Here is a 27,837-nt window from a genome sequence, read left to right as displayed (position 1 = left end):
GATTGTGAGCGGTATACTAAGGGCCAGTTCACACAGAGTTTTTTTGACGCATAAACCAAGTCAGAAAAAACGCACCAAAAATGCCTCCCATTGATTTCAATGGGAGGCGGAGGTGTTTTTTTTCCCGCTGAAAGGCCGCGAAAAACGGCGCCTCAAAATTCCAGACGGAAACACTGTCTTTTTATTTATTAAAACCGTTAGGCCTCATGCACACGACCGTAGCCATGTGCACGGCCGTGATTTTCGGGTCGGCCGGGGGCGGAGTGTCACCCGCATGATTTCCTATGAGCCTGGACCACAGAACACGGCCGTAATAAGACATGTCCGTTCTTTCTGCGGTCCGGGCTCCTGGGCCATGCACGGACCGTGGAATCCATGGTTGTGTGCATGGGCCTATAGGAATGAATGGGGCCGCAATTCTCCCATGGATTTACGGGGGAATTGCGGTTGCAAATGTTTAATAAATTAAAAAAAATAAGTTAAAAAAAACAAACCTTTCCCCACAATCGCAATGTAAAAAATTAACATAACTGGTATTGACGCGTCCGTAAAAATCGGAACTATTACAATATATCATTATTTAGTCCGCACGGTGAACGCCGTAAGAAATGAAAAACTCCAGAATTGCTGTTTTTTGGTCACTTCATCTCCCACAAAAAATGAAATAAAAAATTATCAAAAAGTCTCATGTACCCCAAAATGGTGCCAATAGAAACTGCAGCTCGTGGAAAAAATAAGCCCTCATTCCGCTCAATCGTCAGAAAAATAAAAAAGTTCTGCCTCTCAGAATGTGGCAACAAAACACACATTTTATTTTTAACAATCATTTTTTTCCTTGTAAAAGTAGTAAAACATAAAAAAACCTATATAAAATTGGTATCGCCGTAATCGTATAGACTCGCGGAATAAAGTGAACATGCCGTTTTTACCACACGGTGAACGCCGTAAAAACAAGACCACCCAAAAATGGAGGAATCGCTGTTTTTTTTTATCCTATCCATCCCCCCCCCCCCATAAATATTTTTTCTCGTTTCCCACTACATTATATGGTACAATAAATGAGTGCTGTGAAAATCTACAACTCGTCCCGCAAAAAACAAGCCCTCATACCGCATATCGATGGAACAATAAAAAAGTTACAGCTTTTGGAAGGTGGGGAGGAAAAACTAAAGTGAAAATCCTAAAAATAGCCGAGGAGGGAAGGGGTTAAAGTGACTTGCAGTTTATGGATACTACATTTTCTAAACATCCTTCTCAGTCAGTTCTACTCTATCAGGTTTCCAGTCATTGCCTCAGCACAGCATGCAGTGATATTACTTTGTCTCCAGCAGGGGGGGGGGGGGACCGGAAGTTCATAAATGTGTATGTTGCTGCGCTAGTTCACACCGTAGGTGACAGACAATGCGTTCTTATGTAACAATATAACGCAGGTGGAGTGTTCTCAGGCCATGCTGCGTTCCTGTGCGTTTTCACCTGTGGCGGCGGCTGTAAGGAAGGCATGCAGCAGCGGCAGCTCTCATAGACAAGACGGGCATGGTGCAGAGGAGCCGTATATACAGGAGGCAGCGGCCGTGTACGTGCATGTGAGTAACCACCGCTATATACGGGCAGAACTACGGAGCCGTGCCACTTCACACGGAGCATGCTGAGCTTCCCTTCTACAAACGGAGCTGTTGTTTTGGCGGGATAATCCCGCAAAAGAGGCGGAGTTTGTGGGCAATGTTTTTCTGGAAAAGTGGGCGTTCCCGTCGTTTTGATGGCGTTCCCTGACGAAACGGGGGCGGAGCTACAATGTCCCGATTTTGGTTGATTTCACAGTAAATCCTCCAGTGGAAGGTTATAGGGCACCTATCTAAAGGTTTTTTTCGCCCTAAGCTGCTTTTTTTGGCCTCCCGTCAGTATCATAGGATCCAATTGTGATGTTTGACATATTCATCGGGAGCTTTCCCAACGAATACGTCTGACGCCTAGTGAAAACAGTGTGAACAGGCCCTTACATATGTTTCGTTCTTGCAAAACGGTAAAAAAAATATTTCTTCTTGCAGTATTCTAATTAGGCAAAAAGAGTTAATAAGACCGGCCTTTCATACGCCAGTCTGAATATAAAGATAGCTGGTGTGAGATTCACCTATTCATTAAGGGGCGCACGTCTCCTATTAATTTAGGCTAATTTCCCGCAGTCCATGTGCCTGAAAGAGAAATCCACTATAAATTTTGCCAGTTAATAGCATAAATTATAGTAAATGAACAGAACAGCGGCGTGAGCAGTGTAAATGCCTCCAATGTCGCAATATTTGGTGCAAATTGGGACTTGTGATGCGGCCCATATAGGACATGTCCTATCTTTTTGCAGTCCACGCTCCCGGGCAATGCACGGACCGTGGAAGCCACGGTCGTGTGCATGGGCCCATACAAATGAATGAGTCTGCAATTCACCGGCAGATTTGCGGGTGAATGGTGGCTGCAAAAACACGTTCGTATGCAGCAGCTTGGCAGAGAGGTCTGACAAATCTAGAGGGAAGGGAACAGGAAGGAGTTAGGGTATGTGCACACGTAAACTGCATTTACGTCCTGCATTATGCGAGGCTACATTGACGCCCGTACTCTTGAGCTGTTCTTCATTGAATTCAATGAAAAACGGCTCAAATTACGTCAAAAGAAGTGTCCTGCATATAATGTATATAAGTGTCCTGCACTTCTTTTGACGAGGCAGTCAATTTACGCGTCGTCGTTTGACAGTTGTCAAACGACGACGCGTAAATGACAGGTCGTCTGCACAGTACGTCGGCAAACCCATTCAAATGAATGGGCAGATGTTTGCCGACGTATTGGAGCCCTATTTTCAGGTGTAAATCGAGGCATAATACGCCTCGTTTACGCCTGAAAATAGGTCGTGTGAACCCAGCCTTAGGAAAATGCAGGACAGTTCCAGGTCCAGAAGACACTCTGCGCCTATTTAGCTTACGACTCGGGGAGGAAGAAGTGTTGTTTTTTTTACCATTTTGGAGTAAGAAAAAATGTAGTAAAGGAATGCGGCCTCTGCTTTTCTCAATACCTGGCCACCAGTGTAAGCAGCTTGGCACAGCCACACCACAATGGTGCCATAGTTGGGAGGATAAATGTCATTTTTTATCTTACTAAGTGCAAATTTTATAGGACTTAAAAGCCACCTCCCCCCCTGTAAGGCCCCATGCACACGACCGTAAAAAATCTCCGTAATTGCGGACCATAATACAGTCTAACATTACAGACCCATTCAGTTCTATTGGCTGCGGACACTTTTCCGTATTGCTACGGATAGGTGTCCGTGCCGCAGAACTGTGCCGGGAATTATGGAGCATGTAATATTTTTCGAATTTTACGGGGCCGTGCTCCCATACTTTGTATGGGAAAACGGGCCGAAAATGCGGGCTGCGGATAGCGGGACATGATTACGGGCGCAGCCGTGTGTATGAGGCCTGACCGATACGTTCTGGGCAGCCTCTGTTTATGCCTCTTTTTTGGTATACTGTTTTTAGCCACAAGATGTATAGAAGTGTTTATAATATATTATGGCTCCATAGAGCCTCCGAAATGTAATAGTGCCCCCATAAGGGGGTATGGAACCATACTGTACCCCTTATTTCAAATTGAGGTTTACCTGTCAGATTCCTTACTTATCCGACAGGAAAAAATATTGTGAGTATGGGCTTTTTTCATTATGTTATCGCATCTGCAGCTGGCAGGTGTTTTTTTTTTTTTAAAGCCTGAAAAACCTTTAAAGGGGTATTCCCATCTTAGACGTTTATGGCATTTCCACAGTGTATGCTATAAATGTTTGATAGATTCGGGTCCCAGCTGTTGGACCTGCACCTATCTCTAGATCAGGGGACGCCGACCCATCCAGCCTAGAGAGGTGACCAATGGCCGCTGAATCCGTGCTGAGACTAGATTGAGAGCAGGCCAGGCTTACTGAAACCCCGTAGCTCGCTGTGCTACACTGTTTCCGTACCTCCTATATACTACTATGGTTGGTACAGAAACAGCACAATGATGCTGTTTCAGTGATCCCGGCCACCCCTCCATGCAGCCTCTGCCTCAACACAGCGGTCGCTGTACCAGACGCGTCGGGGGACCCCCGTTCTCGAGATGGGTGCGGGTCAAAGTCCTGGGACCCACAACACATGTCTATCACTCATTTATGACACATACTGTGGATATGCCATAAATGTCTAAGATGGGAATTCCCCTTTCATGAATGAATTGGAAGTTTTTAAAACTTTCGCAAGTTGAAGTATTGCACCATATCCCCATGCTGAGGGTTTTGCTTGGACTATGTATTTTCCAATGAGTTGTACAGTATATTTTATCACCATAAAGATAAACAGCATTGCCATCTGCTGAACTGTCCCTTTTTCCCTCAGTGGCCGTACTGCGAGAAACGTTGCACTTACTGCAATTTCAACAAATACATTACTCGCTCCGACAATGAGGAAGCCATCCGCTCCTGTCTGGTGCAAGAAGCTCGCTCTTTGATCCAACTCAGCCAGGTGCGCAGGTGAGATCCAGGGAAGGGACAATCTGGGAGTAGAAGTGTATGGCTGCAGGGTATAGAGTCAGGCCGGGTTCCCACGGGTCGGATACGCAAAATCACGCAGCGTATCCGACCTGGAACCCACAGCACATTCAGTCCGAAAAATCGCACCACGGTGTGGTGTGGTTTTTCTAACTGAATTTCCACAGTGGAAAAAAGTGCTGGGGAGAAAATAATAACTATCATACTTACCCCCTCCCTCTTCTCTGCGCGTTGTCGTGCCTCCTACGATGACGTTGCAGGCTGTGTGCGCCGTTGTCCCCCTGACCATGAAGACAAGTGGGACAAGAGTGTCAGTTCCTCTGTCACCCAACATAAGGAGGCCCCCCTAATTTTTTCCCACCAGCTGAGAGCCATCTTCCTTTGCCTGCTGCACTGGACATCGCTGCATCCGGTGCGAGTTCAAATGGACAATGTCACGGCTGTGACTTATCTCAATCACCACGGTGGGAACTTGCGGCGTGGCAGTGATGGCCAAGACCGCAAAGATTCTCGTCTGGCCGGAAAATTTCTTTCCTGGTCTAACGGCAAATCACATTCCTGTGGTCGACAACGGCGTTGCGAAAAGGTGGAGCCCAGGGAGTGGTTCCTCCACTAGGAGGTCTTCGGCCAGATTTGCCTCAGATGGGACCAGCCGGATGTGGACCTGATGGCATCCACGTTCAATCACCAGGTTCTCTGCTTCATGTTTTAAAGAGGCTCTGTCACCAGATTTTGCAGCCCCTATCTGCTATTGCAGCAGATCGGCGCTGCAATGTAGATTACAGTAACGTTTTTATTTTTAAAAAACGAGCATTTTTGGCCAAGTTATGACCATTTTTGTATTTATGCAAATGAGGCTTTCTAAAGTACAACTGGGCGTGTTTAAAGTAAAAGTACAACTGGGCGTGTATTATGTGCGTACATCGGGGCGTTTTTACTACTTTTACTAGCTGGGCGTTCTGACGAGAAGTATCATCCACTTCTCTTCAGAACGCCCAGCTTCTGGCAGATCACGCTGTGACGTCACTTCCCCAGGTCCTGCATCGTGTCAGACGAGCGAGGACACATTGGCACCAGAGGCTACAGATGATTCTGCAGCAGCATCGGCGTTTGCAGGTAAGTCGATGTAGCTACTTACCTGCAAACGCCGATGCTGCTGCAGAATCAACTGAAGCCTCTGGTGTCGATGTGTCCTCGCTCGTCCGTCACGATGCAGGACCTGGGGCAGGAAGTGAGTGACAACACAGCGTGATCTCTCGAGAACACGCTGTGTCTGCACTGTCAGAAGCTGGGCGTTCTGAAGAGAAGTGGATGATACTTCTCGTCAGAACGCCCAGCTAGTAAAAGTAGTAAAAACGCCCCGATGTACGCACATAATACACGCCCAGTTGTACTTTTACTTTAAACACGACCCAGTTGGACTTTTGCAAGCCTCATTTGCATAAATACAAAAATGGTCATAACTTGGCCAAAAATGCTAGTTTTTTAAAAATAAAAACGTTACTGTAATCTACATTGCAGCGCCGATCTGCTGCAATAGCAGATAGGGGTTGCAAAATCTGGTGACAGAGCCTCTTTAATGCTGGCTATGATAGAGAGGTGTCAGTACACAGTGCATCACAGCTTACTGTGTTTAAGACTGTTCAGAGTGCCCATTCTGACCCCCTGTCCTCTGTAAGGGACGAATGTGAACATCAGAACTGTACCATGGAGCAATGGAAGAAAATGGCCTGGTCTCATGAATTATATCATGTGTACGTCGATTACCTGAGGAAGAGATGGCACCAGGATGCATTGTGTGAAGCCAGCGGTGGGAGTGAGATGTTCTGAGCAATGTTCTGCTGGGAAACCTTGGGATTCATGTGGATGTTACTTTGACACGTGCCACCTACCTAAACATTGTTGTAGACCAAGTACACCTCTTCATGGCAACGGTATTCCCTAATAACACTGGCCTCTTTCAGCAGGATAATGTGCCTTCCACATTGCAAAAATTATTCAGGAATGGTTTGAGGAACATGGCAAAGAAGTCAAGGTGTTCCTCAGATCTCAATCCGATCAAGCATCTGTTCATGTGCTGAAAAAACATTTAATTCATGGCAGCTTTACCTCACATTTTACAGCATTTAAGGGGATTGTTGAAATAAATTTGATGTCCTATCTTTAGGGTAGGCCATCAATATGTAATCGGTGGTTTTCCGAATCTCAGCACTCCTGCTGATCAGCTGTTTGAAGGGGCTCGCGACATTCTGGTGAGTGCTGCTTCCCCTTCACTCCTTACACTGCTCCATACTGTACAACGCTGACACTTTCATAGCGGTGCACAGTATTACAGCTTCCGCCCTTTCAAGTGAATGCTAACGTCTTGGTGCCAGATAACTTAACAGGACAACTTCAGACTTCTTCTGGAGTCCATGCCTTTACGAGTCAGAGCGGTTTTGGCTTCATGACGGGGACCTACGCAATGTTAAGCAGGTTGTTTTAATGTTATGGCTGAACAGTGTATAGTTTAGTGGGAAAAGATTCAGTATAACTTTATTTAAATCCCTGCTTACTCTTAAGGAGGTTAAGGAGTCCAGCAGGCGGTTCAACTCGATGGTCGTATCTTTTCTCAGAAATCTACATATTAATCTGCTCCGCTCCTCCTGCTCCATAATACGTTGCTGGCAGATCAGACTACTTTTCAACATGACAGGTTCCCTTTAAAGACGTGCTGCATTTTTTTTGTGTAGTAGATTGCAGCACGTCAGTCATGAGGTGGTGTAAGCACGAGACATGTATCTAACATGCCTAGCGAGTTGTGCCAAATTTATCATGCCATTTACGCTATTTTGATAAATTTGGTGCAATTTTCCCCAATGCGGAAATTCATGCACCCTTTGGCACCATTGATAAATCACCACCAATTTATTATCTTTTTTGGTTTTAGATGAAAATGCTGCTTCTTGTATTTAAATATACAGCTAGTCATATACTAGTGTCTGACCTCTGTTGGTAAACCTTGCGTAAGAGTTTAAGAAATCCTTAATTCTTTTATATATTTTCTTACGTACAGCGTACCCTCAGTATTTTTTGGGGGAGGCACCCCAAGTCTGGCCAGCCCGTCCACTATAGGTGCAGTTTTGGAGGAGATATCTAAGTATGCATATTTGCTACCCGATGCTGAAATCAGTTTGGAGGCTAATCCCACATCATCGGGGAAGAGCAAACTGCAGCAATTCCGAGATGCTGGGGTGAATCGTCTGTCTGTTGGTGTACAGGTAAGCACATTATACTATCACCAGGTAACATTGTTGAATCTGTGTTTCGATGCTACTATCACTGTTTGCACATGTGGGAAGATGGTATTTTTCTCTTGGTTGTCTGTGACGGGGATGTAGAGTCTACATGATATCTGTCTGCTGGACTTCTGCCTGTCTACCACCAATGGAGGCAAGTACTGGTAAAAAACAGTAAAATCTCTCCAAAAGACCACCTGTTTGAGAAGACCACTCTAAATCTAGATCAGATTTTCAGTAGGTACAATGAAACCTCAATGAGACAAGCCCTCAAAATGGCATGAAACATGGCCTTTTAGAGGGGTTGCACGCTGTAAACGTCCGTTGGGTGTTCCTGCAAACTTTCCAGTACATTTGATTGTAAGCGCTATTTTTCCAGTCAGAAATAACGGATCCCTGACGGCCCCCATTAAAGTCTGTTTAGATTCATTGTAACATAGTTATTAACAGAAGCCATGATGCTAGTCTCAACAGATACTTAATGATAAAATTCTGACTGCACGCATGCAGCACAAGGGGCAGCTAACTGCATTGAACTTAATTCGAGATGTTTAGATCTGTAAGCAGTGAGCTCACCTTATTGGCAGCAGCAGACAAACGCTATCAGTCCTTAAAAAAATGGGACCAATAGTCTTGCCTCTTAAAATAGGCAAAATATAACAAGCCACATCATCAGGCCGACAGGGTATGAAGTATTTAATGCTATGGGTGATGTTACCCAAAATTGATGCTAAATCTTGTTATACTGATGCCAGACAGAACATCGAGATGAAGTATTTTAAGCAATTTGGTCCTATATTCAAGAAATCTATTGCTATTTAAAGTGGATTGCAACCACTCAAAAATATGGCAATTTTTTTCTAGTGATGTGATAAATAAGCCTCATTTTTTTATGTGACTAAATTGGGTGACAAAAGGTTTGTTATTTTCCTATTTAGGGTATTTCAACTGTGCATTTAACCACTTCCTGACGTATACTCACATCATAGGTATGGTGCGGGATTACGGGCTGTATGTTACAGTTGACAATTCACTGTAATGAGAGTGATCACACTCGTTTAACTCCTTAGATGCTGTGGTCAATAGCGATGGCGGCATCTTTAGCATTAAAAAGAGGGTGCAGCCGCCTCTGACAGCCCATCACCCCCCCACGATGCGATAGCGGGGTGCCGATGGTTCACAGAAGCCTATCAGAAACACAATATACTGCTATACATTAATATTGCAGTATATAGTGCTAGAGATCCAACGTTAGGGGAACTAATAAAAAAAAGTAAAAAAAGTGTTTTTTATGTACAAAAAAAAATTAAAATTAAAAGTAAAAAAAAAACAAACCCTTTTCCTATTTTCACCCTAAAGCATAGGGAAAAAAATATCGCCGCGTCCATAAAAGTCTTAACTCTTTCACATTATTTAACATGCATGGTAAACGCCGTCAAAAAAAGTAAACCGCCGGAATCGCTGTTTTTGGTCACCTCATCTCCCACAAAAAATGGAATAAAAAGTGATCAAAAACTTGCATGCACCCCAAAGTGATATAAAAAAAATAAGCCTTCCTACCGCTCAATCCACGGAAAAATGTAAAAAAGTTATGGTTCTCAGAATTTGGCTACAGCAGTAAAAGTAATAAAATATAACAAAAATATATATGAATTTGGTAGCGCCGTAATCGTAATGACCTCCAGACTACAGTTAACACGTTGTTTTAATTTCACGATGAACGACGCAAAAGTGAAGAGCAAATAAACAATGAAATCCCCGAACCAGATTCATCACCAGCTGAAGTCGTCCCTATACGCACACCCGATGTTCCACTCCCGAGGCTTTGCGCACTTTTTACCTTAGTGATATGCTGCTAAACGCTTTACAATTGAGTTGTGCCAACCATCCTGCACAACCCTAGTAGGCGAGTATATCACTACCATCCTTTTTTTACGCTACAGTACCTACGTTATTTACCTTAGAGGAGCGCTGCTTTCTGATTTTTGTCCCCTGATATTTTCCCTCTACCCTAGTACATTATATGGTACAATAAATTCTGCCCTGAAAAATTAAACCTTGTCCTGCGATAATCAAGCCCTCATAGGGCAATATCGACGGAAAAATTATGGCTTTTGGAAGGTGGGAAGGAAAAAATGGCTGCGGCGGGAAGGGGTTAAAGACGTATAGTGGAAATATATATGAACATATATACCAAAGGCTGCTTGAAGTGTAACTAAACTTTCAAAAAACTCAGGTCATAGTAACATGTCAGAAGTTTTAATCGGTTGGGGTCTGAGCGCTGAGCCGCTTTGTTTCTGATCGGCTTTTCTTGGAAGCCGAGCAATTGGTGTACATGCTCATAGACTTTCTATTAAGCCCGTACACCAATTGCTCGGCTTTCCGAGAAAAGCCGATCAAGAACGAAGCGGCTCAGCGCTCACATTTTAGCGCTTCATTTTAGCGATCGGTGGGGGAGGGGCTCAGTGCTCAGACCCCGACCGATGAAAACTTCTGACACGTCACTATGACATGTTAGAAGTTTGTCAAACGTTTAGTTACCCTTTAATATTGGATCAGACGTGTTGGTACATTTTTGTTCTTTGCATGGAGGTTCTTACCTATTCATGAGCATCATGGCAATGGATTCTTCATCAACGTGAACATGTCAAGATTGATCAAAACTAGCAAGGGCAATGTGGCGCTCAGGGTGTAGCTCTCATGTTCCAAAGGACCTCTGAGATCTGGAATCTCATTGGTCACTGCTCCATTTTTCCCTTGCACTAGTTGCTTTTAAAGCTCCCACTTTGTATCTTGTCCAAAGGTAATCCTTTGTGTGTGGATTGTCGTTTGTAGTATACAATGTTTTCCAATTGTCCAGCCCGTTGAATAATGTTATTAGACTGGTGTATGGACCGCACAAATCTTAAAATATTTCTGACCTTGTCATTTTTTTCCCTCTCTATACATTTAACAAGAGTTTTCATCACTCTTCTCATGTCCTGTTTTTACTATCTGCTCATACTTGTTCTTCTCTTCTGTATGTTGAATGTTTATTGTGTTCTACTTGTGCTTTGGTTTAAGTCCCTGGATGATCATGACCTCCTGCTCCTTGGAAGGACACACACAGCCTCAGATGCACAACGCACAGTAGAGGAAGCATGCCAGATCTTTCCTGGTCGAACTTCAGTGGATGTAATGTTTGGCCTTCCAGGTCAAAGCCTGGTATTATGGCACAGCACATTACACCGGCTCTTGGAGCTCTGTGATGACCACGTGTCTCTATATCAACTAACCTTGGAGAGGGGAACTATGATGTTTAAATGGAAGGAAAAAGCAAAACTTGCTTTTCCTGATGAAGAACTGACTGGACAGATGTATGATGATGCTAGGTGGATTCTAAAACAAGCCGGATTCCGGCAGTATGAAGTATCAAATTTTGCCAGAAATGTGAGTATTTTTTTGGTACGCTTTAGTGTCAGGTTAGAACTGTTCATGAGACCAATATGAACTTGAGTTGTCAGTAGGTCAAGTTGTTTAGCTTTACGATCCCACTGATCGGTCATAACTAAGTGATAACCTGCATATTCATCGCCTACGACTCCACCCTCAATGCTGTATGGCCTGCACCATATGTCCCTTAAAGGGGTTTTCCGATTTCAAATAATTAATAAACAGATAACAAACTTTCTAAAATACTTACATTTAAAGATCTTGATTCCCCTCATTGCAATTCCAGTCATGCGACGCCGTCTCCATCGAAATTCTGGACTTGCGATGACGTTCCAACTGTTCACGCGCATGCGCAGTTCAAAGAGTATCTCTATGAACCACGCATGCTCAATACATTGAGCCTCCACTGCTACTAGAGAGGTACTGAGAGCAGCCGTGGAAGAGGGAGCATAGACAACGGTGTGTACTGGGCGGGTTTGACGCGGCCTGGGAGAGAGACAGGGCATGCGGGGAGCGGAGCCGGAAGCTGTCATCAACGCAACGGAGGGATGTCAACAAATGAAGATTATAGGACTGAAATGACTTGCAAAGTAAAAAAAAGGTATTTAGGGGGGTTTATGTGGAAAAATAAAGGCGGCCGGAAATAAATTAAGTATAAGATCTTGGAAAACCCCTTTAAAGGCATTAAAAGTGTTCACGGAACTTGTTTCATCCATAGAATCAACTGTATGGAGAAACCTAGAATAGTCATGGCAGAAAAAGATGTGATATTTTCGCTTGTTTTTTTTTTTTAATACAATACATTGCAAAATGAATTAACATTTATTTTTGCAAAGGCCTCATGCAAACGGCCACATTACAGATCTGTAATACAAACCTCTGGAAGTCTATGGGCCTATAATATAACTCAATTTGCCTCCATTTTCATACAGCGTCTCATTTGCTTTGTGCAAGTGACCCAATTGTTAAACTTGTGGAACCTAAACGACAGTGTTGGTCTTCGCTAGTTAGCTGCTGAGTTGGCTGAAAATGTCTCTTTTCTATACCTTTACACACAAGTGACATTGAAGCAGGCTCTTCTAGCCTAGAAGAAAGATTGGTCTGATTTTGACTCTGCGGACTCGTGTCATTTTCTCATATTGGTGCTCCCGCTAATACCATGAAAGAAGGATGTAGAGATAACATTTTATATGCTCAAACACAATGATTTATGATTGCATATTGTTTGTTGTATTTTAACCTCTTATTTTCACCTTTTGTAGAATGCATTCAGCAAACACAACCTCTCATACTGGCTTGGAAAACAATACATTGGTATAGGACCAGGTACGCTTGTAGAGAAGAACTGTGCTTAAACGGGTTTACCAGTGTCAATAAATATAACATTCGCTGTGGTTGTGTGAAAAGTTTTGCAACTTTTTATTATACGTTGTGTATCCATTCATAATGGTTTTCGCAATCCCTTTAAGTCAGTGAATGGGAACCTTCATTACTACCAGTGGATGAAAATCTGTCTTGGTCGTGTAATGCAGTCTCCTCTCGTTTAAAGGGTTTTTCCCATCAGAGACATTTATGACATATCCACAGAATGGCGCCATCACTAGCGGCTAGCTGCAACTAGAACCCCAAGCGCCAACTACAGGATAAACCCCCTGCCAGAATGACTCAGTGCCTGATGAAGGTCATAACTACCGAAACTTCGCACTAAGTCATTGACATATTTCTAATAAAACAAGATTTTCTTCTAACTACAACATTGTGTGCCAAATACTTTTGTTCATCACGCTGGAGTGAGGTGTCAGCTGGGTAACACCGCCGTCACCCGCCGAGTATGGAGCGCGCTAAGCCCGTGAGCTCGCTCCATACTTTCCCTTGGCGACAGCAACGTAATAGTACGTGGCATGTGGCCAAGGGGTTAAAGGGTATAAGCCTTTAAGCTGTGTATTGAAGGATTTATTCTGTGTTTGGAATTTAACTTTTACTTCAGCCTAGTTTATACTCGTAAAACATAGATATATACGGCTTGTCCACACGTAACGGAATTGCTACAGAAAATTTTAGCTGAATTTCCGTTGAAAGTAGCAGACAATCCGCTGCTGCAAAAACGCACCATTCCCTGCATTTTTGACTGCAGAAAATGGTGCGTATTTTGCGGCGTTTTTCTCAGTGCTGTGAGAGGGTGATATCTCCTCTGAAAAACGCAGCAATTCTGTCCACTTTTCGCAGCAGGAATTGACATGCTGCGGCCCGAAAAAAAAGGAGCGCAGGTCAATTTCTGGCTGGAATTTTGTAAGCAACGTGTGGATGAAATTTGTTACATCTCACCCACTGTGCTGCTACTGTATTCTGCTGCATATTTTCCTTCCGCAATTCCAAACGGAAAATACGCAGCAATTCCGCTGCATGTGGACAAGCCTTTGTGAAATTCACAGTGACACTATAGTTCTTGCAATGACCGCTTTTTCAGGATCTTCATCTGACTCAGATCCTGTTAGATTTACAAAACTATTAAGGTCAGGACTTCGCGGTGATAAATCACATAAGAGTGCACTAATGCAATTGTGTTAAATCATTGCAAAATCAGATAATATGTATTCCTATGGGATCGCATTCACATCAATTCACAATTATTCTCATAGGAATTAAAATTGCATGCGAAATGATTTAAAAAATAAAATGTTTTACCTTCAAAAAGATTATATGCATGTGATTTTCCATAATAGGATATAAGATAAAATCACGATGGAACTTATTGCATGCGATGTAGTCTAAACCACTACATGAAGTCTAAAATCCAAGCTATCCTGCAGGAATAAAGTACCTGGAGAATGCAAGCTACAATATGCATCAAAAGCATTACCCTCTAAAAAGGCTTGTGCAGGGGCGTAGCTAGGGGGGGGGGGCAGGCGGGGCACGTGCCCCGGGCGCAGTTCAGAGGGGGGCGCCAGCGCCCCCTCCTCCTGCACTATAATTGTACCTGTGTCGCAAGGACACAGGTACAATTAGAAACAATGAAGTACCCGGCCATTCAGCGCCTTTCCACGAATGAAGCGACTGGTACCTTTTGTACCAGTGACGCTTCCGTCGATGAAAGGCGCTGACTGACTGGCAGGGAAAGTCATCCTGCCCAACCAATCAGCGCCTTTCATAGACGCTGTGTTCAACTCCCAGGAGACCTGCGCAGAAGAGAGCAGGTCTCCATGGCTGCCGGACGGCGTGGGAGCGGGATTAAGGTGAGTTTGAATTATTTTTATTTTTTTTAAATTGTAATACATGTGTGTGTCTGTATCTGCGGGGGGACGGGACGACTTTGTCTACGGGGGGGTGTCTATCTACAGGGGGACTATATCTACAGGGCTGGGCTATATACAGGGGGACTATATCTACAGGGGGGCTATATACAGGGGGACTATATCTACGGAGGGTGTCTATCTACAGGGGGACTATATCTACAGGGCTGGGCTATATACAGGGGGACTATATCTACAGGGGGACTATATCTACGTGGGGGGGGTGTCTATCTACAGGGGGACTATATCTACAGGGCTGGGCTATATACAGGGGGACTATATCTACAGGGGGTGGGCTATATACAGGGGGACTATATCTACAGGGGGGCTATATCTACAGGGCCGGGCTATCTACAGGGGGACTATATCTACAGGGGGCTATATAAAGGGGGACTATATCTACAGGGGGGCTATATACAGGGGGACTATATCTACAGGGGGCTATATACAGGGGGGCTATATCTACAGGGGGACTATATCTACAGGGCTGGGCTATATACAGGGCTGGGCTATATACAGGGGGACTATATCTACAGGGCTGGGCTATATACAGGGGGACTATGTCTACAGGGGGACTATATCTACGGGGGGGGGGGTCTATCTAAGTGGGACTATATCTACAGTGCTGGGCTATATACAGGGGGACTATATCTACAGGGGGGCTATATACAGGGGGACTATATCTACAGGGGGTGGGCTATATACAGGGGGACTATATCTACAGGGCTGGGCTATATACAGGGGGACTATATCTACAGGGGGGCTATATACAGGGGGACTATATCTACAGGGCTGGGCTATATACAGGGGGACTATATCTACAGGGGGCTATATACTGGAGTGGGCTGTCTATAGAGCACCATATACAGGGGTGGGCTACATAGTATATAGCCCCCTGTAGATATAGCCCACCACTGTATATGGTGCTCCATAGATAGCCCACCCCAGTATATAGCCCCCCCTGTAGATATAGCCCCCTGTAGATATAGCCCCCCTGTAGATATATTCCCCGTGTATAGCCCACCCCTGTGTATAGCCCCCCTCTGTATAGCCCACCCCTGTAGATAGCCCCCCTGTGTATAGCCCACTCCTGTAGATATAGCCCCCCCTGTGTATAGCCCAGCCCTGTAGATATGGTCCCCCTGTAGATATGGTCCCCCTGTAGATATGGTCCCCCTGTAGATAGGCCACCCCTGTATATAGTCCCCCTGTAGCTATAGCCCACCCCTGTATATAGCCCACCCCTGTATATAGCCCACCCTTGTAGATATAGCCCACCCCTGTATATAGTCCCCCTGTAGATATAGCCCACCCCTGTATGTAGTGCTCCACAGATAGCCCACCCTTGTATATAGTATATACAGGGGTGGGCTATCTGTGGAGCACTATATACAGGGGTGGACTATCTAGTGGAGCACTATATACAGGGGTGGACTATATGTACAAGGGGGGCTATATACAGGGGTGGGCTATCTGTGAAACACTATATACAGGGGTGGACTATATGTGGAGCACTATATACAGGGGTGGGCTATATCTACAGGGGGGCTACATACATGATTGGGCTATCTGTAGAGCTCTATATACAGGGGTGGGCTATATCTACAGGGGGCTATAAAGAGGGGTGGGCTATATCTACAGGGGGGCTATATACAGGGGTGGGCTATCTGTAGAGCACTATAGGGGGAATTATTTGTGGGACACTATATACAGGGGTGGGCTATATGGGGGCACTATCTACAGGGGTCACGGTGTGTGTGGGACATGGTGTATGGTGCTATTATAATTAGGGTGCAGTGTATGGCGCTATTAGATTTAGGGGCGTAGTGTGTGGTATAATGATAACTTTATATTTATTTATAGGTGCAGAAATGTTGTAAAAGTGAGAAGCTGAAGACATGTGAGCGGCAAACTGCAGAAATGGACCGGGAGAAGTCATCATAGAGGTCTGGACCAAATGGAGAAAAAGAACTAGAATCTGAGACGTCACCGGTGAGTCACTTAATGTAAATGTTCACTCTGCCTCTAATCAGCACTGTAGTCACTGTATGATCTGCAGTGATATGATGGGTGGTATGATTATGATATGATTTATTTTTTGTGAAACGGCATCTTCCAGCATATCCTTACCATTGTTCGGGCCATGCTGGGAGCTGTAGTTTTACGCCGTACACACCTATACGGCAGGGGTTGCACTAAATTGAGCTGTATTTCTTCTGAGGCTGTATATATGTACCGAGCTTGGTTCTGGTGTTGTGTATAGAACCATATTGCTTGTGAAATGTACAAATAATTTTATGCTTGCGTTACATAAAAATAAATGACATGTCGATTGGTAGAGAAAACAAACACGGCGAGGGGGAAGGAGATGTCGGGAAAGAGGTGGGGGGGGGGGCGCCAAACTGAATCTTTGCCCTGGGTGCTGGAGAACCTAGCTACGCCTCTGGCTTGTGAGCTCAAAGAGGGACAGTAAGGCTGGCCATGCATTTTAGACAGCTATTCCCCTCGACTATTACACATGCACGCTTGTCTGGCAGCGGTTTATCTAATAACGAACTAAAGGACCGGTCATGTTAAAATTTGGCAAATTCGGCCCACATACATTTAATGTGTAAGGCCAACTTTAGGGTGGTTCACCCTCTGAACTTTTTAACATTATTCCCTGCAGGCAGCGGCCACTACAGGGGAAATGTAATATTACATGGCACCCAATGAAATGCAAGGGTGACCATGTAATACATGGCAGGGCCGGGTCTGCCGGAATCTTTCTCCTCTATGAAGTCTATATGTCCTAATGGGGTATATGGACATATAGACATATTTTGATGAGACAACTACTTTATTAAGAAACCAAAAAATCCTTTATTAAAACCATTGTGTAAACTTGGCTATCTGAATGCCTGAGCAAAACAAAAATGACTGTTTTTATGTAGATCCTTGCACTTTATGTTTATTTGTTCTGCATTATCACAAAGGATCAGCTAAACATCGACATCAAAAAAGATATCATGTTCAAGGTGTATGAAAACATTTGATTTAGTAACCAGATTGAGAGATTTTAGATCCAGTCATCTATTTTAATCCATGCAAATCTATTTAGCAATCCCAATGGGGGAACATCTTAGGGGCACATTGGACGAAGTGACTTGGCTCAAAGTAGGGTCTTGGACTTCTGAAGTTTCATAAAAGAAATAACTTAGTAATATGTTTAGCTGCATATAAATGGGACATATATGACACATGATTTTTGTTTTTAAAGGAATCATGACGGATCCGTTATGATCCGTCATGAGCAGTTATGATGGATCAGTTTTTTTTCGCCATTGAGGGCCGGTTCACACCTGCATTGGAGGCTCCGTTAGGGGCCCCTGTCGCAGATCCGGCCAACAATACCGGAAACAATAGTGCAGCATACTAAGCTATTGTTTCTGGTAAAACCACGGACACCCTGACGGGAACCTGACAGAACTGGTTAAAGTCAGTGGTCTACTGGCGGTTTGCGTTTTGCTACGGAACCGGCACGTCCGGTTACCCCTTGTTCTGCTCCTCTGACAGAACAGAACAACGGAATGGCGAGCGCAGGTTTCAAACTGGCCCTAATTTATAATGGATTAGTCATGTTTTTGTCAGGAATCAAGTTTTTTTTTTTTTTTGCTGGATACTATTCTGACCATCAAAAAGCAACTAAAGCCTAACGAAAAAGAATGGTGTGAACAGAGCCTAACTGTATTAAAATTACATAAAGAACATAAACACGACTTTGAATGCCCAGCTGATATATTTGAACAATAGTGCGGAGACATAAATGTGATTTACAAATTCAACTTTATTGTCACAGGAGCCCATGGGAGGTTTGTAGTCCAAACAAGTCAGGGCAAACGGAGGCAAGCGCGCATTCAGACCCTGGAACCTGAACCATGGATGAAGGAGGTCATGCGTTATGGACATGGCACACGGAAAGTGACTGAGCAGAATGACTTTGATATGTGAGTATCACATTTGAATATTATTCTTGATTTATATATTGAATATTAGTTTTTCTTATTCTCTTGTCAAGCGGCCACTGTACCAAAATGTAATGGGGTACACACTGAAGGTATGCCTACATGTTAGAGTAGACTGCCCCCAACACCATCAAGTCTAACCTATAATCCTACAGTGTTGATCCAGAGGAAAGCAAAAGCTTTTATGAGGCAGTTGCCAATTGCCTCATATTAGGGGGAAAGTTCCTTCCGACTCCAAATATGGCAATTCGAATAAATCCCTGGATCAATGACTCGCCTTCATCTAGTAAATATAACATGTGATATTTTATATATTTCAAGAAATCATACAGGCCCCTTGTGAACTCGTTCAACCATCACGACAAGCTGAGGCCCCATGCAAACGGCTGTGCCCATAACCACAGCCCGCTATTGCGGGCACGGGCAGTCGTGCTCCCATATAAAGTACAGTAATGAACATGTCCTATCTTTTGTGGTACACTTCTACGTGAATATTTGGGAAGGTATCCGTGGTCAATAGAAATGAATGGGTCCGTTATTTGCGGACTGCAATGACGGACGATTTTTACGGACGTGTGCATGGGGCCTAAGAGTTCCAGCAGTGTCTAAAATCCACTTCCTGTCTTATCAGGGGATCTAACTAGTGCGGTATCACTCCCTCACGCTTTACACTGCAGCTGTCATGGGCAAATGGGCTTTTTAAAGAGAACCTTTCACCTCCCCATACATGTGCAGCTGAGTGCACCGTGTAATGGGCCATGCTGCACAAACCCTGGGGCACTTTACATTTTTTTTCTACCTCCCTCCGTTATTTAGATATCGGTGCTGGTATATTTGGCGCCTGATATTTAAATAACCCCCTGAACAATCAACGAGGTGTGTACTTTCTCTCCTCGCTCTTGCTGTAACACTGTCCATATCTGATTGGACAGTGTCACAGCCATAGTAACACGCCCCCTTGCCAGTACACGCCCCATTGACAGTTCAGGGGTTATTTAAATATTGGGCGCCAAATATAACGGCACCGATATCGAAATAACAGAGGGAGGTAGAATTTTTTTTTAAAGTGCCCCAGGGTTTGTACAGCGCTCCCCATTACATGCTGCACTCAGCCGCACATGTATGGGAAGGTGAAAGGTTCTCTTTAAAAAAATAATATTATTTCAGTTCATGATATCGAAACCAGAAATAAGGTATTAAAAATGTTCTTGAACACGCCAAAAGCACTTTTATATAGAACTTGTTGAGATAATCTCTCTAAAAACTGTTGGTGTGATCCACTGTTATTCTTACACTCTGGCACTTGTTTCCAGTTTATCAGAATTGTTAGTATCGGGTTTACGGACAGACATTGGGATATCACATAAGGTAAGGACAATTTGGAGCTTAGTCAGGATGAAAATGACAACTGTAGAACTGAGAAACAGATTGTATTTTAACGGACGATCAAGGTTGCCAGGAATAGGAAATCCCAGGTAGGAAAACGACAAAATAAATTTGAATGATAACTCTGTTTGGGTTTTACTTTCTTAGGGCTCGTTCAGGCGAGTGTATATGTAGTCCGTTAAAACAACGGCCGTCACACGGACGCATGTACTTCAATGGGGCTGTTCAAACGACAGTTGTTTTAATGGAGCGTGTGAAGGGTCCGTGGAAAAATAGGACAGGTCCTATTTTTTTTGCTTCATGCATCCCCCATAGACACTAGTCTATGGAGGATGCGTGATATCGCGTCCCTCCCGGGTGCACCTCGGACGTGAAAAACTGCAGTTTTACACGTCCAAGGTTGGCTACGTTCATCTGAATGTAGCCTTAGCCACCACACACACACAACACTTCGAGAGGCATCAATAGAAAAAGTTACGTTCCAGCATACCGCCGAGCAGTCATTATGAAATTTTAGTCTACCATCTGCCATATTGCTCAACACATTGAGGAACAGGGCGCAGTTACAGCTCATCGCCACTTCTGTGCGAAAAGGTGGCGTAAATCTTTAGTCAATACGGAGCATAGTGAGCGACTTGCAAGCCACGCCCCTTTTCTCCTGGCCCTAAAAATAGTAAGTGTCTGAAAAAATTATTAATAGGACACTCTTGGGTAATTGACTCTCTGTCTAGCCCTGAAGTTTACACTACAATCTCTCCTCCACAGCCTGATGACATTTATTTTCTCTAATGTTAAGTCCCATTTACACGGGCCAATAATCTGCCAAACAAGCGTTCCTTTGCCCATGTGAACAGGGCAGCGATCAGCCAACAAATGAGCAAACGCTCATTTGACGGCTGATTACTTTGTTTATGCATCATATGATCTCGTCATTTTCATCAGCACATCTCCCGTGTAAACGACAGTGATGCAAACTGATGAAGACCGAGTGATCTTATTAACGGTAGTTCGTCCCTATACTGAAAGCAATGGCCGATGTAAAAGGCCTGTTAAGCGCCGATCGACTTATTACTGTGCATTTGGAAAGTCTTCAGACCCTTTCACTTTTTTTTCACATTTTGTTATGTTGAGGGCTTGTGCTAAAACAAAAATAAATAAATAAAGTTTTCCCCCATCATTCTGCACTCAATATCCCAATACGTTAAATAAGTGAAAACAGAATAGTAGAAATTTTTTCAAATTTATTAAAAATGAAAAACTAAAATTTTGCATGGACATATTCCGGTATTCAGACCCTCTGCTATGACACTTGAAATTTAGCTCTGGGGCCTCCTATTTCTTTAGATCATCTATGAAATGTTTCTACACCTTGATTGGAGTCCACCTGTGGTAAATTAATTTGATTGGACATGATTTGGAAAGACACACCCTTGTCTATATAAGGTATCACAGCTGACAATGCATATCAGAGCAAAAACCAAGTCATGAGGAGGACAGAACTGCCTGTAGAGCTCAGAGACAGGATTGTGGAGGCACCGATCTGGAGAAGGGTACAAAACAATAACTGCTGCACTGAAAGTTCCCAAAGCACAGTGGTCTCCATAATTCTTAAATGGAAGAAGTTTTGAAGACCTAGGACTCCTCATAGAGCAGGCTGCCTCACCAGACTAAGGCCCCATGCACATGACTGTAAAAATGTCCGTAATTACGGGCCCATAGACTTCTATTGGCCACGGGTACTTTCCAATTTGCGTACGGGAAAGGTGCCCTGGCCGTTGAAAAATATAGAACATGTCCTATTTCAGGCCGTAATTACAGCACGGGCAGACCCATGGAAGTCTATGGGGCTTCCGTAATTACAGGTGGCTACGTGTGCGCACCCATAATTACAGGAGCGTTGCTAGGCGACGTTAGGGGATTTAAATTTTTGAATAAAGACAAGCAGAGAAAATGGCGTCTGAGCGATCATGTGACCCTTTTAAGGGGTTTGGACATGATTGTGACATTTCCAGCCCTCCTTTTTTTACGGGTCCGTAAATATGGGTGGAATACGGGTTACAAACGTGTGAAAAAGGACCTGTATTTACGGCAGGGAAAAAATACAGTCGTGTGCATGGGGCCTAAGTAATCAGGGGAGAAGTGCAGATGGGGGAAATCTGTCGTGTGCAGATGGCGGAAATTTACAGAAGGTTAGCCATCACTGCAGCACTCCACCAATCTAAGCTTTATGGCCAGAAAGAAACCTCTCCTAAGTAAAACACACATGGAAGCCTGTCTGGAGTTTGCAAAATAGCACCTAAAGGACTCTCAGGGTGTGAGAAACAAGATTCTGTGGTCTGATGAAACCAAGATTAAACTTTTTGGCCTCAATCCTAAGCGTCAGTTCTGGAGAAAACCAGGCACTGATCTTCACCTGCCCAGTACCATCCCTACAGTGAACCATGGTGGGGGCAGCATCATGCTGTGGGGGTGTCTATCAGCGGCTGGGACAGGGAGACTGGTCATGTTTCTGGGTAAGATGAATGGTGTAAAATACAGAGATATTCTTAATGAAAACCTGATCCACAGTGCTCTGGACCTCAGACTGGGCCATAGGTTCACCTTCCAACAAGACAATGACCCTAAGCACACAGCCAAGACAACACAGGAGTGGCTTAGGGAGAACCATGTGAATGTCCTTGAGTGGCCCAACCAGAGCCCTGACTTGAACTCTATCGAACATCTCTGGAGAGACCTGAAAATGTCTGTCCACCAACGGTCCCAATCCAACCTGACGTAGACTGAGAGGCTCTGCAAAGAAGAATGGCAGAAAATCCCCAAATCCAGGGGTCCAAACCTTGTGGCATCATACCCAAGAAGATGTTTATTTCAACTAAGTCCTGAGTTAGGCCTCATGCACACGACCGTATTTTTTCCCACCCGTAAATACTGGCGTAAATACGGGTCCGGTGTCACACGTATTCCACCCGTTTTGCACCAGTATTTACGAACCCGTGCCCGTAAATATGGGTCCGGTGTCACCCGTATTCCACCCGTATTTACGGGCACGTTTTTGGCGGCAAAATAGCACTGCACTAATCGGCAGCCCCTTCTCTCTATCAGTGCAGGATAGAGAGAAGGGACAGCCTTTTCTGTATTAAAAGTTAAAGAAATTCATACTTACCCGGCCGTTGTCTTGGTGACCCGTCCCTCTCTTCACATCCAGCCCGACATCCCTGGATGACGCGGCAGTCCATGTGACCGCTGCAGCCTGTGATTGACCTGTGATTGGCTGCAGCGGTCACATGGCCTGAAACGTCATCCAGGACGTCGGGCCGGATGTCGAGAGGGACGCGTCACCAAGGCAACGGGCGGGAGACCGGACTGGAGGAAGCAGGAAGTTGTCGGTAAGTATGAAAGTCTTTTATTTTTATTTTTTACAGGTTTATACTGATCGGTAGTCACTGTCCAGGGTGCTGAAAGAGTTACTGCCGATCAGTTAACTCTTTCAGCTCCCTGGACAGTGACTATTTACTGACGTCGCTTAGCAACGCTGCCGTAATGACGGGTGCACACATGTAGCCACCCGTCATTACGAGAGCTCCATAGACTTCTATGGACTGTCCGTGCCGTTATTACGGCCTGAAATAGGACATGTTCTATCTTTTTCAACGGCACGGGCACCTTCCCGTGAGAAAACGGGAAGGCACCCGTCGCCAATAGAAGTCTATGAGCCCGTTATTACGGGTCGTAATTACGACCCGTAATAACGGGAGTTTTTACGGTCGTGTGCATGAGGCCTAAAGGGTCTGAATACTTATGTCAATGCAAGGTTTTGGTTTTTCCTTTTCAATAGATTAGCAAAGATTACTAACATTCTGTTTTCACTTTGTCAAAATGATGGGAAAAACTTAAATTATTTTTTATTTTAGCACCAGGGCTCAATATAATAAAATGTGAACATTTTTTACTGATTTTGACATGTTCATTCTCATTTCTTGTCTTTTATCTCTTCATTGTCTTTTACCAAATTTATGTGTGTTTATTTTTGTTTTATTATGTCTGTAAGGTAGAAACATTAAGGGAGGGGGTGGTATAATTAAAGAAAATAAACTGAAGTCATACATTTAGTGTTATACCGTACATATTAAAGGGTAACTAAACTTTCAGAAAACTTCTGACATATCATAGTGTCAGAAGTTTTGATCAGTAGGGGTCCAAGCACTGAGACCCCCACCCATCGCTAAAACGGGTGAGCGCTTCGTTTCTGATTGGCTTTTCTCGGAAAGCTGATATTACGGTGTACTGGCCCATAGACTTTGTATTGAGTCCGTAGACTGTTACATCGGCTTTCCAAGAAAAGCCGATCAGAAACTAATCGGCTCAGCGCTCAACCGAGGACTTCTGCCGCTTTGTTTTAGCGATCGGTGGGGCTGCTCGGACCCCCACCGATCAAAACTTCTGACTTATCACTATGATAGATCAGAAGTTTTCTGAAAGTTTAGTTACCCTTTAATGATGACCTTGAACATGGGTAATAAATACTGACAGGCCTTGCTCCTGACCTAATGTTGCCAAGGAGCTCTTTGGTGGACATGCATAGAATGATGAGACTTGAACACTATCAAAATGTATGTTCATGCTCATTGGAAAAAAAATTCTGACTGAAACGTTTCTCTGTTTATACCTATTCTACAGCGTTGGCAAATGCTCTCCCCTACAGTCAGCCTAAATTGCTTATTTGGAGCATCGCAGGAACTGAGGGATTTGCAGGAAAATGGACTTTTGGTGCTTGACCAAAAGTAAGTAAGAAAATCTTAATTAGAGGCAAATGTAGAATATATTGCAAACTTATATGAAACCACATACAGGTTGAGTAAGTAGTGTCTTCAAGGGATTTTCCATGTTATCAGTTGGGGTGTCAGCAGTGGAACTCCCTCCAGTTACCTCCCTGAAGTTACCCTTTTGTGCTGGTCAAAGATTTCACTGAGTTACCAATACGGCACTACTTCAGTTGCTAGGCAACCTGACCCCTCCCTCCCCTGCTGGCAGCAGCAGCCCTGCTGGTCCTGACCACGCCTCTCCTCCTCTCCACTGCCGGCTGTGTCAAATTGCCATGGCTACCAGCGCTTCACTGTGACGTCATTCCTGGCAGCCTATTTAAAGGGGACTCTGGCTTAAAGAGGCTCTGTCACCAGATTTTGCAGCCCCTATCTGCTATTGCAGCAGATCGGCGCTGCAATGTAGATTACAGTAACGTTTTTTGTTTTTTTTAAACGAGCATTTTTGGCCAAGTTATGACCATTTTCGTATTTATGTAAATGAGGCTTGCAAAAGTACAACTGGGCGTGTTTAAAGTAAAAGTACAACTGGGCGTGTATTATGTGCGTACATCGGGGCGTTTTTACTTCTTTTACTAGCTGGGCGTTCTGACGAGAAGTATCATCCACTTCTCTTCAGAACGCCCAGCTTCTGGCAGTGCAGACACAGCGTGTTCTCGAGAGATCACGCTGTGTCGTCACTCACTTCCTGCCCCAGGTCCTGCATCGTGTCGGACGAGCGAGGACACATCGGCACCAGAGGCTACAGTTGATTCTGCAGCAGCATCGGCGTTTGCAGGTAAGTCGATGTAGCTACTTACCTGCAAATGCTGATGCTGCTGCAGAATCAACTGTAGCCTCTGGTGCCGACACGATGCAGGACCTGGGGCAGGAAGTGAGTGACGTCACAGCGTGATCTCTCGAGAACACGCTGTGTGTCTGTGCACTGCCAGAAGCTGGGCGTTCTGAAGAGAAGTGGATGATACTTCTCGTCAGAACGCCCAGCTAGTAAAAGAAGTAAAAACGCCCCGATGTAACGAACACAATACACGCCCAGTTGTACTTTTACTTTAAACACGCCCAGTTGTACTTTAGAAAGCCTCATTTACATAAATATAAAAATGGTCATAACTTGGCCAAAAATGCTCGTTTTAAAAAATAAAAAAAAACACGTTACTCTTATCTACATTGCAGCGCCGATCTGCTGCAATAGCAGATAGGGGTTGCAAAATCTGGTGACAGAGCCGCTTTAAAGACTTTGCCTGCTTATAAGTGCGGCTCATTGTTCCTGACTATTATCCTGACTTTGACAATGGCTTTCTCTCTGGATTTCGCTTCTGCCTTTAACCTTGGATTTGTTGCCAGATACCTGTTGTCCCACTCTGATTATGACCCTCAGCACGTCCTCTGACTAAGTCTCTAACTCATCCTCTGGCTTTTCTCATCCTGACTTCTTCCCTGGTGACGACTCTTGTCTTTATTACTGATTATACTGCAGTTCCTTCAGCGTTTACCAGGAATCTGACCAGCAGACTCCATACCTCCTTGTGGGAGTTAAAGGGGCTTTCCAGCTTCTGCCAACTGATGACCTATCCACCGGATAGGTTATCAGTACATGATCTGTGGGGGTCCGACACCCGGGCCCCGCACAGATCAGCTGGTCCGGTGCCTCCGTGCATCGGATGTACATGCCGGAAGCAGTTAGCTCCGGCCACGGAATAGTGGCCGAGCTGCAGTACTGTATTCAAGTGAATAGGAGCAGAGCTGCAGTTCTGCAGCACGGCCGCTATGCTATTTACGGAGCCGACTGCTTACGGGCTCCGTACATAGCATTATGTGCCACAACATCCGGTGCCTGCAGGCCACCGGAGCGGCTTATTGGTGCGGAGTCCGGGTGTCGGACCCGCACCAATGACATAATGATGACCTATCCGGTGGATAGGCCATCAGTTTGTCAGAAGGTGGACAACCCCTTTAAGGGTGGAGAACAGAGAGATTCCTTAGACTCTGCATTCCAGTTATATCTCTGGTGAGAAACTTAACACAGCGCATGCCTGATCTAGCGACGAAAATGGAAGATAATGGGGCTTCCAAAGATAAACTGTTTTATGCTGGAGACTTCAAGTTACAGATTCAAACACATTACTAAAAACCACAGCACCTGCAGTTCCAGGAATATCAAAAAGTTGCATCCGTTTATGAGCTGGGACCTCCACCCATTTCCATCTGAGTCTAGGAAGCACAGAAATGTATTTTTGTCCTGGAGCAGGACTTACCAACTGGCGCTAAAGAAGTTTGTTCACATTGCTGAGCTTCACAGTGCCCTGGCAGACCCGGACTAGTGTTATTTCCTCAGGTGTCTTGCCAGAGAATAAATAAAGGGTTATTCCCCGCTTAGACATTTATGGCCATATTCCCGGCTGCCACATCCAGGTGAAGAAAGGTAAACAGCTGAGCTAGCTGTTTCCATAACACCCATAGGTATGAAAGGCGAGAGCCGTGCGCACGCGTGGTCACTTCTCTATTCATTCTCCGCCTGGATGCAGCGAGCACCTCACTAGACAGGACGGGGGACAGGTGTGGGTTCTCGAGACAGGTGTGGGTTCCAGCTCTGTGACCTGCACCTATTAGACATTAATGGCATAACCCGTGCCATAAATGTCAAAGATGGGAATACAGTTCTGTATGCAGTTGTGCTTAGCCAGATGTTCATGGTTATATTGATAGAAAAGTGTAAGAAAGGTTCATAATATAAGAAAATAATACTTGCTTTCGCTCTTTTGTTTAGTGGCCTTCGCTGCACTTGGAAGGGGCTAGCAGTATTGGATAGCCTTCTCCTGCCAATCTTAAACCAGTTTCAAGATTCCTGGACTGAGTCTGAGAACAGAAGACCTCACCAGCCACAGACAACTGTGAAGAAATAACGCCACACCATCTTTTATTTAGAATATCATTTTATACTTATTGTCACTATACTTATTGTTACATGTATTGTTGAGGCTGGACTAGATGCTAGCCACCACCGGTTTTATGGTCAGGATGGGTTTAACCTGCTTAAACATTTGCACAATGAATTTTTTTTTTTTACTTTGA

At 44.4% G+C, this 27,837-nt stretch overlaps 1 protein-coding gene across 3 annotated transcripts; it reads left to right on the top strand.

Moving 5' to 3' along the window:
- The first annotated feature begins 1,342 nt into the window (after positions 1 to 1,342).
- Positions 1,343 to 27,837, top strand: RSAD1 (radical S-adenosyl methionine domain containing 1). Of its 3 annotated transcripts, XM_075845358.1 has the most exons (9): positions 1,343 to 1,583; positions 4,404 to 4,537; positions 7,611 to 7,815; positions 10,897 to 11,262; positions 12,528 to 12,591; positions 18,394 to 18,541; positions 19,873 to 19,927; positions 24,623 to 24,726; positions 27,533 to 27,837. In XM_075845358.1, exons 1-9 carry the CDS (start codon positions 1,449 to 1,451, stop codon positions 27,666 to 27,668), a joined length of 1,347 nt encoding a protein of 448 aa, XP_075701473.1. In that variant the 5' UTR covers positions 1,343 to 1,448; the 3' UTR covers positions 27,669 to 27,837. The 3 variants fall into 3 exon arrangements, 2 of the variants coding, with proteins under 2 accessions (XP_075701473.1, XP_075701474.1); XR_012851529.1 differs by lacking the exon at positions 19,873 to 19,927 and having other exon boundaries at positions 27,533 to 27,617; XM_075845359.1 differs by lacking the exon at positions 4,404 to 4,537 and having other exon boundaries at positions 1,434 to 1,583.

The sequence above is a fragment of the Rhinoderma darwinii genome, chromosome 13, assembly GCF_050947455.1.
Source record: "Rhinoderma darwinii isolate aRhiDar2 chromosome 13, aRhiDar2.hap1, whole genome shotgun sequence".
NCBI classification, from domain to species: Eukaryota; Metazoa; Chordata; class Amphibia; order Anura; family Rhinodermatidae; genus Rhinoderma; species Rhinoderma darwinii.
The sequence above is the reverse complement of the archived record's forward strand: the minus strand, read 5'-3'. Positions and strand labels throughout refer to the sequence as shown.

Excerpts from the sequence above, each read along its gene's own strand:
- RSAD1 (XM_075845358.1), top strand. The coding sequence starts at position 1,449 with ATGCTGCGTTCCTGTGCGTTTTCACCTGTGGCGGCGGCTGTAAGGAAG. Across the intron at positions 1,584-4,403 it reads CAGCGGCCGTGTACGTGCAT|TGGCCGTACTGCGAGAAACG; the intron begins GTGAGTAACCAC and ends TTTTTCCCTCAG. Across the intron at positions 24,727-27,532 it reads CTTTTGGTGCTTGACCAAAA|TGGCCTTCGCTGCACTTGGA; the intron begins GTAAGTAAGAAA and ends TCTTTTGTTTAG.